Here is a 13,490-nt window from a genome sequence, read left to right as displayed (position 1 = left end):
ATAGCACATGACCACACTTTGTAATTATCAGTTCCAAGCAATTTAAACCCAATTAGTGGAGTACTAATAGTATCACTGGAAAGCAAATATAAAGGATCACCAAAATCAAGCTTACTTATCTTAGTTGTTTCAAAATCATGTTCATTATTAGATTCTTCATTATGCACAGAAGCAGGTGGAGTATTACCATGAACAGAACCAGGTGGAATATTACCATGAACAGAACCAGGTGGAGTATTCACCATTTTTAACCAGATTTAAATACAAGTAAACAATACTAGTCAGAACAAACAATCTTTCAAGCAAAAATAAAGAACTCAAAAATAAACCAGATAGCCAAATAAGAACAAATATAAACAGATAATGAAACCAATCAACAACACAGAGTACACAGAAACACAAATAGCAAGAACACACAGAAGAAACCACAGATACCTTCTTCTCCAAAAAAAATTGTAAGAAAATAAATCTCAATCACTCAAAAAAGCTAGTGACAGGATTCCTAACCACTCGTATGATGGCAGGTCAAGTATTAGCTTAATTGATTTTATGTGAAAAGAGATAAGAAAATTTTTTTATATATATATATATATATCTAAAAAAAAATTCAGATCGAGAAGAAAGTAAAAGTAGAATCAAACACGAACACAAAAAAAAATAGGGAACAAGAATACAATACAGTGCTATTTATGCCGATGGTAGAAGAACCATAATTCTCCTCTTGATTCACTTAGTCAAGAGAAGTAATCAGGATCTGATATGAAATCCAGAAACGCTAATTTTTCCTTGATTCACTTAGTCAAGGAAAAAATGAGGCAAAACAATAATGATAGCAGCGGAAGAATATAAACCAAAGTTTTCGGATGAAACCTTAAGTTAATCGAAAAAACCCAAAAACAATTAGAATCTAGGGTTTCAGATGAAATACGCCCTAGATCTAATCGGATCTGAAAATAAATCGAATCAATAACCAACAATCACCGAACTTGGCTTTGATACCATGTAAAAATATATAAATCACCAGAAACCAGAAAAAAATTATTCGATTTTGAATCAAGCAATAATACCAGAATTTATACGAATGATTATTATGAAAAAGATTAAATGTTATAGAGTTATTATTACATATATATAATCATCTAAATGATGATTATTAGAAAACAGAAGAATACATATATCGATATGATATATATATATATATGAATACAGAAAATATTAGAGAGAAATATAATATCGATTGATAGCAGATGAGGGTTGTTGTGTTAACCCTATCCCTAAAGTAAGCCAGTATATATACTACTCGAAGTTACATCTTTTAACCTCCAACTCCTTGTCTTGATCACTTTTAGTCCAAACTTTGTGTCTTTCAGCATTGCACAACTTTAGTCCCTCTGCACCAATTCTTGATACTTCATATCCAAAGAATACCTACAAAACAAATACTTAACCAACTATAAGTAATGGTTTGTGTCAATTTAACAACACCAGAGGTCCTTTTCTATCATTTAGATAGAACATAGAAGTCGCCTCTCTATATTGGTTGAGGTAAGACTGTGTACAGTGCAACTCTTCCTTACACAGTTGAACTATTAAGACTCAAAATCTGTCATAGACAACATTAAATGGGTGTCAGATTGTTAGTTACTCTTCTTTTTTTATTGAAGTTTACAATAAATGTAATAATTCTAGCTAACGATTTATAAAATGTTGGTTTTACATTTTCTCATGTATTAAACTTAATAATTCTTTGATTATTGTAATTATAATTTTAGTTAGAGGTAGCTTATTCCCTAAACATATAAGTTAGTTGCAAAATTACTTTTTAGAGCAAGTTGGAAACATTTAAATTAAAGGAAATGATAAATATAACATCGGGTTATGTTTAACAAATTAATAAATGCATAAATAACTTACATATTAAATGTAACCGTCTTTATAACGGAATGAGATTCTCTCAAGTTATCTTAACATGATGTTAGGCTAATTTTGACATTTGAATGAAAATCAATGGTCAAGATTTAAGGATAATCTTCGAATCTTAATCAAGGGTCAAGATTTCAAGTTAGGAAAATAACTTGAGCGAATCCTCCCCTCGGCTTGAGCTTCAAGAAGCTATATGGGTTATGCAAGTTCTTTTTGTTTTTTTCTTATTTATTTTTGAACATTTACGTAAGTTCATTAGATTAAGTTTCACTTTTTTTCAGGTAATTACTACTCTATTACTATTTATCATATATGACAGTGAGAATGAGAAAGCGCGACAAGGAAAATGTGGCCAAATGGTGACAGTTTGCGTGTAATCTTTTCCATAATCCATTTTCAAGGATATTTTGCAAAATAAATGATCTCTTTTTTCGTCCAATCACAATCATGGTTTTCTTTTTTCTCATCCAATCCATGTTTCCATCACACTTTCCCCCCTTGTTTCTTATCGAATAAAGAATAATGCGCTCATTATTGATGGTCTAGAATACCACATATCGACATTTTATTTGTGTAACCAGGCCACTATTGATGGGTGGAATTCAATGCTACATGTCGTTTTATTTAAAACATCCCCACTTTATGAGACTTTTGATTCAATAATGCAATGTTTGGTACAATAGAATGCAAAGGTGGAAATGGAATGAGAAACACTTCTCATGTTTGGTTGTAATGGAGAATGAGAAAGAATTGAGAATAGGGAATCGATTACATTCCCTCAATTCTCTATGAAATGTAGAGAATTGATGGGAATGAAAACTTTTAATTTTTTTTTTTGTTTTAGTGATGTTATATGTATTAAATTTGATTATTATTTAAAATTTAGTATTTTTTATATATTCATTCTCTGCTTGTACCAAACGACGGAATCAATTCTCTTTCCAAATACTCATTCTCTTTCCCACTATATTCATTCTCTATTACATTTTCATTCTCTTTGATTCACTCATACCGAACACCCTAAGGCTTCACATATATGGGTAGAGATTCCCTTAAGTTACAAATAACTTGATGAGTCAAGTTAAAGCGATCTTGACTAGTCGTTGAGTAACTTGAGTCAATCCTTTCCCCAAATCATATATGTTTGATAGAATATAAACCCGATTGTGCTCGATCACGTTACACAAAAATATAATAATCATTCTTTCCTTTTTTTAAAAAAAACCAATTTACGGTTTTGTTAAACACATATATTGTATGTATCAAATACATAATTTGTTTTAAAGAGAATTGTAACAATTATATTAGTTAAAAATTTTAGTTTACTGCTCATGCCTATGTCAACGAAATGAGTTTTGTTATTTACCTTAGTTTCTTCCGTATACAAAATATGTTGGAATAAACATGATTTGATTCGAATGATAAAACATCCCCAATCGTTCTGTGAAACCTGTAAGAGCATAAAGCAAAATTGATATTGATTTCGGGGTCCCATAACAAGGTGATTGAGTACTAATGAGATGAGTAATTCGGATGTAACTTGATGCACGAATTTAGAGAAGAGAGACACACGAAAATTAGGGTATTATGTGTGTAGAGATTAACCTTAACTTAGGGTTAATTACCCTCTATTTATAATGAGAGTAATTACACAATCAACCCCTTTGATGTTTAATGTGTGTACCATTAGTCCTCTTAGTTACAATCACCTAATGTGAAACCCTATACTACGTCTTTAAGAGTAAATAAGCCCATTATATATTTACTAGACATAGGGATTTCAGTTATCGTCAATTATCATATCAGGAATGATACATGATCAGTGACGGTCACACTAACGTGGTTCCAACAAAATATAATTAAAATATATTGTTACTCATACTTATTCGGGAACCAGATCGATGCGAAAAACATAATTTTACATTATACTTGCGTAATTTATTAGATTATAGAGAAAGGGTTATTTAAGAACCCACAAATAAAAAAGAACTCAAAAAACCATTCTATGCCACACATTTTTTTTCTTTTTCTCTCTCTTCAATTAAATAATAAAATTCACTCTGATCATTCAAAATGTTTAATCTCACAAATTGTAAATCGTTAAAAAAAAACAAAAAGCATGGGTAATTCTAAAATTTCATCTTCTTTCATTAGAGATCCAATTCGATATACTTTTGACAACTTTTTAATTTTAGTTATTTTTTCATCTTGTACTTGTGTACCTACACATGTGTAGGATCATTGTTTTCACATGTAAATTAGTAAATGAACATATGTACGCAACAATGAAGGTTAAAGACAGAGCTCGTCAATCCATGGCGGAGCCATGGTGGCCAAGGGCGGAACCCGTCAGTCCATGGCAGAGCCATAGCGGCTAAGGACGGAGCCCGTTAGGTAGATCACCCATCACCGGTCACCCCCTATGACCTATCACCCTCTATGACCTATCACCCTATGACCTATAACCCACACTAGCTTTGGTTTATGAATATCCTTAAGGGCGAAGCCCATTCCGAATCATAATTTTTGTTCAACCTACACATGTGTAAGTTCAACCTACACATGTGTAAGTTATGTGTAAGTACCAAACAGAAAACGAAAATTAGAAAGTCGTCAAAAGTATATCGAATTGGATCTCTAATGAAAGAGGACGAAATTTTAAGACTACCCATGCTTTTTGTTTCGTCTAACGATTTACGGTTTCTGAAATAAAACATTTTGAATGATTTGGGTACAGAATGGTTCTTGAGTTTTTTTTTATGGGTTCTCAAAATAACTCACCCCTTAGATTATATTATTATATTTGTAAACATTTGGGGGGAGAGAGCCGACAGCGAGCTCGGTCGCGAGATGGGGAAAAGTTGGGTGGGTTAAGCGAGTTTCGGCTACCAAGCGAGGGAGATGGACGCGAGCTCGGATGCGCGAGCTTTCAACTCGCAGGGAGCTGAAGGAGAAGGGGGGCAAAATGAAACATTTTCAACGGACTGCCAGTGTAAATTTGGACGCTCCAGGGGGTAAAATGACACGACAAGATATTTTCGGCTTCGGAATTATCAATTCCTTTGTCGTTTCCGAATTTATCCACGGGTGGTAGCTTACTTTTTTTGCAAAGTGTTCTTGACGCGGTTGAAGACGACACGACAAGCTCAACCGAAACGCTTATGCGTGACTACTGACTACTTTGTTGAAAAGCCAAAGTTTGGCCCGGTTTAGTTTCGTGAAAGATTTCGAATGAGTCAAAGGTTGTTTTTAAAGATTGTTAGTGATATTGAGCAACATTTCGTTTACTTTCAAGAGCGTGTAGATCGGTCGAGAAAAAAGAGTTTAGCTATCATACAAAAATGCACATCCGCGGTGGAACAGCTTGGAACGGGCAACCCTCCAGATAACTTTGATGACTACTTGTGCATGGCAGAGAGAACTTCTCGCGAAAGCCTTGATCATTGTTGTAGCGCGGTCATCGAGTTATATCATGACGAGTACTTACGTAGGTCAACTAGTCATGATGTTTCCCGGTTGTACGAAGTGCATGAACAGAGACACAAGATGTCGGGAATGCTAGGAAGTCTTGATTGTACGCATTTTCTTTGGAGAAATTGTCCTAAAGCGTTGAATGGACAATACAAGATAAGTGATCATCCATACCCCACGGTTTTGCTTGAAGCCATTGCTTCACAAGACTTTTAGATTTGGCATGCTTTTTTTGGTCCTCCGGGGTCGCTCAACGATATAAATGTCTTGAATCAATCGACATTGTATATAAGGGAGCGAAATTCGACGGCTCCTGACTCGTCTTTTACTGTAAACGGCCATCGTTACAAACGGGGATACTATCTTACCAATGGAATCTATCCTAGGTGGGCGACTCATGTCAAGGCAATGCCATATCCGACTGAAACAAATGACAAGAAGTTCAAGAAAGTTCAATAATCGGCAAGAAAAGATGTATAGAGAGCTTTTGGTGTTTTGAAAGGAAAATGGGGGTTTTGAGTCGGCCAATGCGAGCGATGACGGTCGACAAGATTACTAACATCGTGCACGTGTGTATTATATTGCACAACATGATTATAAAGGATGATGGAAGGGCAATATCACCGGTTAGTATTATGGATACGGGAGTTCAAGTGGTTTATAACCACGATGCAATGGATGAGATAGAAGATGAAGATGTTCATCATCGTCTTCGATATGATCTTACAGAGCACGTTGGGAGACTAAATTTATCCCATCTTGACGACCCGATGGCTCAACCAACATTAATTGCCGATTTATTTTTGTAGTTTTTTTTTATTCGTAATAAAATGTATGTGTTTTTATTTTATTTTATGTTTTGTTTCTTTAAATTTTTAATCGTTAAATGAAATGTATGTGTTTTTACTTTATTTTATGTTTTGTATCTTTAAATTTTTAATCGCTAAATGAAATGTATGTGTTTTCTTTATATACTTGGTTAATTATAATTAAAAAGGTTAATTATGTAAAGTTTATAATGTTAAAGATAAATTATTAAAATGTGAAGAAAATGTTGAGAGTGATGGTTACCACTAAAAGAAGGTTGAATAAAAGGTTGAAGAGTTGAAATGATATGGAGTAATTTAATTGGATGATTAGAGGGAGATGAGAGGGATGAACCCTCCACTCCCTCCACCCTTAGAGTGAATAATACAGGCCACTGTTGATAATTGGAATATTCTGTGGATTTATTCATTTCTTTACGATTTGATAACAAGATAAATGATAGGCAAGTTTGAGTAAAGGCATAAACCCCGTTGATTTTAATAATACTCGGTAGTTCTGTCACTTTTTGTTGTTATTAAATAATGAAATTGGCTTTAAAAAACCTCATAAAACATGCCAAAATCCTGACACGATCACACGATTCACTACTTACGAATTAGAATTAATTTTTAAAATTTTGTTAAATGTAGCTTTTTTTATAAATTACATTATTGAATTTTTGAATTTTGCTAAACATGATTCTTTCTCGTTCACAGACTCGTCCCACAAGATCGTTACTCGAAACCGATGAATCATTATATCTCCTCTTTCGTAAACAAAACTTACTGTGTAGTTCTAAACTTATCCCGCTAGTGTTGCACGTACTATATATCGACATCGGCAGACCTTTTTTATTTATGTGGTTTATCTTATGTCAACTTGTCAAGCGAGTTTATAACAATTGTGGTATTTTGACGTGTGTGTTATATAACTTTCTTTAATGGGAGTGATATATCTACATCAATTTTTAACCATCTACAACAATCACATATATTTTATAGCACAGTGTACAACTGTTTAATGCATGGATTGTTGTGGATGGCTAAATTTAGTTGTAGATATATCACTTCCCTTTCTTTAATTACAAGTGTTAAATTTATAAATAAAAAAATAAACTGCTTACACAATGTGTATAAAATAACACGAGGAAAGAGAATAAAAATATGAAATATATTTTTGGTTTATAAAATATATGAGATAAAATAAAATGAGTTAAACAGTTTTGGTTTATATCGATGTCTTACATATTTGTAAACATTGTTATTTTGTTTGCAAGTGTAACATTTTTTTTTATATTATTTTTTGTTCTAAGGTGAAACCAATTTACTTGTCGACGCTTCTTCCAACCAACTCCGAAGGCAGCATCTCATCGGTTCGCGAAGTATTATTTAGGTAGTTTGTCTCGTCGTAATTTCTCAATATAGTAAAAAGGGTCGTTCATAGCAATTTTTTTACTCCTGTGGATCAAAGGTTTATTTTTAGTAGGACAAGATTTGTTATTCAGAAAGAGGTAACGAGGTTTATTTTTAGTAGGACAAGATTTGTTATTCAGAAAGAGGTAACGACACAGGTTGTTGTCCGTTTATCTACCACATGGTGTTGTAAAACATTTAACCATTATCAATCTGATGATGAAATCAACTATACTTTTGCCATTGGCATCAAGGGCGTTGCTATATAGGGGCCGGGAGGGGCGTCCGACCCCCGAATTTTTTTTTGCGATTTAGGGGTATATTGTTTTCGTGTAGAAAAATTTCAATATACTCGGTTTCGACCCTCCATTTTAATTGTGAAAACTTTTTTATATATACTAAGCAAATAAAATTGATCCATTACATTTTACATAAGCTCATTCAAAATTACTTAACCCAAACTAAAACCTATTAGTTAATTAAAAAAACTTAGCCCAAGTTCTTAAAGATCGAAAGACTGAACTCTAATTTCTTCATTGAATCGAACCAGGTACCAACCGTTTGTTCTTTTTAATGTTTACTTGTCTTGGACAAATGTTTAGTTTTTTAGTGATTGAAACTTTTATTTATTATAATAATATTTAATTTTTGACCCGACCCGAATCGAATCACTGACCCCTACATAACATATTACCCGAAAAATAGCGTTAGGAAAAAATAATTTAGATCACGAACACAAACAGATTCAACAAAATTATTTGACACCATTTTGCAAACAAACAAATGATATATATTTACCTTTAATTAAAAACAAAATAAAAATCTATCCGACATACAAAATGTCACGATATTAACTCATCTCAAACGACTTGCAAAATAACGAATCTCAAAAACGATCCATTATTATCAACCTTCTTAACAAAAACCAATTTACACATCATCGTCTAAATTACACAAAAACATTACAATTACAATCTCTCTCTCACAATATATATGTGTAAATATAATCATATCATATATATAATCACAAACCCTGAACGCTCCCGGATGATGATATAACTTTTTGAGCAACAGAAAGTTGTTCCATGAGCGTAACCAAACGCGCTCTATACTCACGCGCTTGATCCACAGCTTCAGCTTCTAACTCTCCTAATTGCGAACACAATCTCTCCTCCGCATCTTCCGCCACGCGCAGCCTCTGCCACGTTTTCGCCAATTCTCGTTTCATTTCCTCTTCTCTTTCCAAACTCCTTTTCAATTCCCTTTCCAATTCCTCGTTTCTCCTTTTCAACATCTCTTCTTGCGTCACATTTGTTGTTGTTGTGCGTCGCACCGTTTGCACCGACGGGACCGCAATACTTGGAGACATTATATATTATTTTTATTATATATAGATTTTTTTTTTTTTTATGAAATTATACAATAATGCAGAGGGAAAGATTTTGTGTGTGTTGGTTTGTTATTTTGGTGATTCTGTTTAGAGGTACACGTTGTTTTTATAGGCGGGGAATGGGGGTGTCCAGGTTCAATGTATCTGGGTGTATATTGTTTGGTTTACAGTTTAGACCTTGATGTTTTTGAAGTATTACATTTATGCTCCCTGTTCTTATTTTATTCTTATCTTTTTATGTGGCTGGAAATGATTCAACATGGCTCCCAGATTTTTGTTGACATTTTTAAATTTTGAATGTTGAACAAAAAGTCATATATTCCGCTGAATTCGGAGTAATGGTAAATTCAACTACTTCATATGTAACGTGTTATTCAATATTGAAATATTCACAAATTTCGTGAAATATGGGGGAAAGAAATGTAATATAAAAATCGGTGGCTGTTGCAAATCACGATTGATATCTGTTTGATTATAGTATTACGCGATTTACTTTTTTACATGTTGGTTGTGGAATAAATCGGTGAAAATTAATAAATAAGAATCTTTTGCATAAAATATTTTGTATTTGTTTTGGTAATTATAAATTTATTACACATGTTAAAATTCAACTTTTATTATCTTAATCCGTCACAATCTATGTGTTAGATCTACTTTTTGAATTAAGCTTACAAATATAAAGTCAAGTTTTTGACCAATAATATGATCGAAGTTTATGACTAATTAATCGGGCATAAGAAAGATAAATTTTTCACTTTACGTACATAATTGGTAAAAGTTCCATGGTACGTATTCATCGTTTCAAAGCATTCTAAATTTCACTGTATGTTATCATTGATTACATCATAACACGCTAAACTTGAAAAAAGCATATGAATTATCGGAATAGGTTGAAAAAAATATGAATACAGGTAAATAAGTGGATTAGATTAGTGTCATTGGTAATCCACGGATTGTGTATATTAGTATGTTACCACGTATAAAGAGCATGATAATGTCATGAAATATGAACTTTATCAAGTTTTTAACATTGCCACAGCCCACATTGTACCAATTCAAAATTTCATATATTATTACGTTATATAAACTTATGATCACTTTACTCTTATAAACTTTGTCAACTCCAGAATTTGGTAAAACTAAATTTTTATTCAATACATTATACTTGTATGTGTTTTTTCAAAAAAATATCGTAATGGAATGTAACGTAATGTAATGAAAGGTAAAATAATGTGGGCATTGTAAATCTACCACTTGAAAAAAATTATGTGGTGAAAAGGTGGGTGTGCGGGTGTCCGGAATATACCAGAAGTCCAGAAGACAACGTGTGGAGGTCAAGAATGTTACTATTTTATTGCTATTCCAAAAAAGAAAAATGTTTAGTACTATTTTATTGCACGCATGTGATGACGTTTTTCAAGACCATTATAACTGAATAAGTTAAAACGTAAAAATGTTGTTACGTAACTACTTTTAAAAAAAATATATATATATATATAAATAAAATAAAATGATAAATCTTCCAAAGCAAACACCTTTATAAGTGAACCTTAGTTTGTATTGTGGAAGATTAAATTATAAAAAACTCAAAAGGACGAAGCCTCGAAAACGAGCTAGTTGTTTTGAGAGTTTGTTACATCGTACTTGCCACGTGGCAACATTTCATTGGAGGACTTTTCTTATTATTTTATTGTATATAATTAATTATAAGTCTTATTAGTTTTTCTTTAATATCTTATATTTTATAACTTTTATTAAAAATATAAAAAACAAAGTATTTTTTATTTTTCCGTTCCAAACATTTTGACATAAATTTTATTAAAAACAGAGCTATTTAAAAAAATGTTTTTTTTTATAAAACTATTTAATTTGGATTTTTGCCATAAAAGTAATGTATTTATTTTAGTTTATAATAAAAAGTTTTAATATTATAAAATAATAAATCATTTTAATATAATAAAAAATTGGTTTAGGTTGGGTTGTGGATGGGAGTAGAAATTTGAGTTAGATTGGGTTGTATAGGTGGAAGAGGGAGAAATTAATTTTTAATTGAAGATTGAGTTGGATTGGTTCACTGACGTGGGTAGTCTAATAATCCTCCTAATACATTAAGAAGGTGACAAGTGGTATCCACTAATTCTCTTTTCAAGTATTGCCTCCTGATTTTTTCACATGTTATCATCTTGTTGTTAGGATGATTTTTAGACCAACTAGTTAGGAGGATTAATATTTCCCATAAATAAATAATTAACTAGGGCTGGGTTAAGACTATTCACATTCACAAACTAACTCACCAACAATATTTATTAAAAAACTAAATTTTTTTTCTAAAAACTATCTAACCCAACTAAATCCAACAATAATCTTTTATAATTTACATTTCCTTTTTTCAAATTAATTAAATCACTTTTATGTTTAAAAAGTTTCTTTATCATCATAAAATAAAAAAAATTATAAATTATAAAATATTCATAAAGTTTTGAGTTTCACCTTAAATATTTAAATTACTTTAGTGATAGGAATATGATAATTACTTATTAAATTTCTTTTTATTATAATATATAGGTAAATCAAGTCATAAGTTTAAAAGTTAAAACAACGTGTAAATACAAAATAAAGTTTTTACAATATAATACATGGTTATTGCAGTCTGTCCCTACCAAAATATAATAAATTATTAGCCGACGCATGTTGGATAAGATGAACGGGTTGGTGAAGTTTTGGACGAGCCCCACCTAAATTTCATGACCGACCGAACAAATTTAGCCCCAATAGGGATGATCTAATAGTCTTGCTTCGTTCCAGTATTATGTTTCCTGTTAACGATATACAGTCAAACGAACAAAAAGCCAAACCGAATAACAAAAATCTCTGAAGGCGTGTAGTAACTTTCAAATTAAATCAAATTTAGGAGTTTACTCAAATTATTCAACGGAGATACAATTAGAGATTGAGAATTTTCGGTGTATATGTGTTTTAGAGAAAAGAACTAAAGAAGAGAATGACGAGAATGAAGAAGATGAGATTAATAACGAGACTGAAAACGATTATTTACAAGTGTTTTCAAAATTTCAAAACTAACCTCTCAAATGTCGTAAATAAAATTTTAGAGAAATTTTCACCTAAATAATTAACGAAAATAAAATAAAATTAAAAATGTCAACAATGGGCTATGTCCCTTAGACCCCACTCTTAAGGGCGTTGCCCTCAGACCTCATATGAAAAGATTAACTATACATTACCTTTATTTTATTCTATCTTCTTTCTTTCCTTATTTTAGTTATTATTTTAAGAAACAAAAAACAACAAAAATAAAACTCTTTTGAATGAGTTTAAAACTTAGATAACATGTAATACAAAACCTATTAAGATACAAAACTTTTAGGGTAAAAAACGAACACGATAATTAATTTTGTTATTTTTCTCAAACACGAATAAGAGACAATAATCATAGGTTAGCTTGTTAAGAAACTTATTAACATACATTTTATATAAATCCTTATACTTGAATTCTTTTTAAAAAGATATAAAAGTTCAAAGAAATCTTACCTAATACATAACATTATTTATATTTTTGTTGATGGAGGAACAAGGATGGAAGATGAAGACCTCATCTGTTTATGAAGGATATATCTATTGAGTGAATGAATGACGATATTTAAGGTTTTTTCTGAAGGCGGAAAATGATGTATACCGAAGAAGCCGAGACAAAGAATGAAATGAAATTATGATTTAGTATTTGCTTACTATTTCTATATATATCTCTCAATAACAATAAAACAACCTCCTAAATTCAATTTTAAATAAGTCATGGCCCTTGGATGAAGAACAAGGTTGAATTTTAGCCCTTAGATAACTTTGTTTAAATCATCTACCTTTTTTAGCTTTATTCCCTAAATTACTAAATACAAAATTACTATATATTAAATTCTTAAGTAATTCATGTTAATAAAAAACACAAATAGTAATTATATCGTACTAAATTGAGAACTTTCAACAATTATGAATTGACATCAAAGTTTTATGTTCATATTATAAGTATTTTAAATAATACATATATGAGAATTTAAAGTTCCAGTAGATATAGAAAATGAAGTACCAACTAATATTTGTACTTAAATAAATTTGACAATTTATTTATTATTAGGTATTATCAACTACAACGAAGATAGACATATTGAGAAGAATTCTTGCACATATTATTATCTTTTTAATGGTGTTCAATGAATGTATTAATTTGCCATATTGGTTTCCATTTCACTTAGGTTATATATTAGGGTAATAGAGAGAACTTTAGCCCTGGTACCACAATTGGATACTCATCGACTCATCCCGAATAAGTCATATAATGCCGGTACAATACCTCCATCATAATCCTACATGATCTGGGCAATCTGGAGGATCTAACCCGCGTATTTAAACTTCATATGTCGATATAGACTTCATTGGTAACGGGAACCTTAAAGGATTGAACCTGCAACCTTAAG

At 31.4% G+C, this 13,490-nt stretch overlaps 2 protein-coding genes across 2 annotated transcripts; one reads left to right on the top strand and one right to left on the bottom strand.

Moving 5' to 3' along the window:
• The first annotated feature begins 5,154 nt into the window (after positions 1-5,154).
• On the top strand, positions 5,155-5,610 carry LOC122587433. Its single transcript, XM_043759602.1, has one exon. The coding sequence runs from the start codon at positions 5,155-5,157 to the stop codon at positions 5,608-5,610; it is 456 nt and encodes a 151-aa protein (XP_043615537.1).
• A 2,872-nt stretch (positions 5,611-8,482) lies between these two features.
• LOC122578378 (protein RESPONSE TO LOW SULFUR 3-like) lies at positions 8,483-9,076 on the bottom strand. The gene has a single exon (XM_043750330.1). The coding sequence runs from the start codon at positions 8,980-8,982 to the stop codon at positions 8,638-8,640; it is 345 nt and encodes a 114-aa protein (XP_043606265.1). The 5' UTR covers positions 8,983-9,076; the 3' UTR covers positions 8,483-8,637.
• Positions 9,077-13,490: the final 4,414 nt, after the last annotated feature.

This window comes from Erigeron canadensis, chromosome 1 (assembly GCF_010389155.1).
Source record: "Erigeron canadensis isolate Cc75 chromosome 1, C_canadensis_v1, whole genome shotgun sequence".
Taxonomy (NCBI): domain Eukaryota; kingdom Viridiplantae; phylum Streptophyta; class Magnoliopsida; order Asterales; family Asteraceae; genus Erigeron; species Erigeron canadensis.
This window is presented reverse-complemented; position numbering and strand designations above follow the sequence as displayed.

What these genes read in the sequence shown, in the direction of transcription:
- LOC122578378 (XM_043750330.1), bottom strand. Translation starts at nt 8,982, where the DNA reads ATGTCTCCAAGTATTGCGGTCCCGTCGGTGCAAACGGTGCGACGCACA.
- LOC122587433 (XM_043759602.1), top strand. Translation starts at nt 5,155, where the DNA reads ATGAGTCAAAGGTTGTTTTTAAAGATTGTTAGTGATATTGAGCAACAT.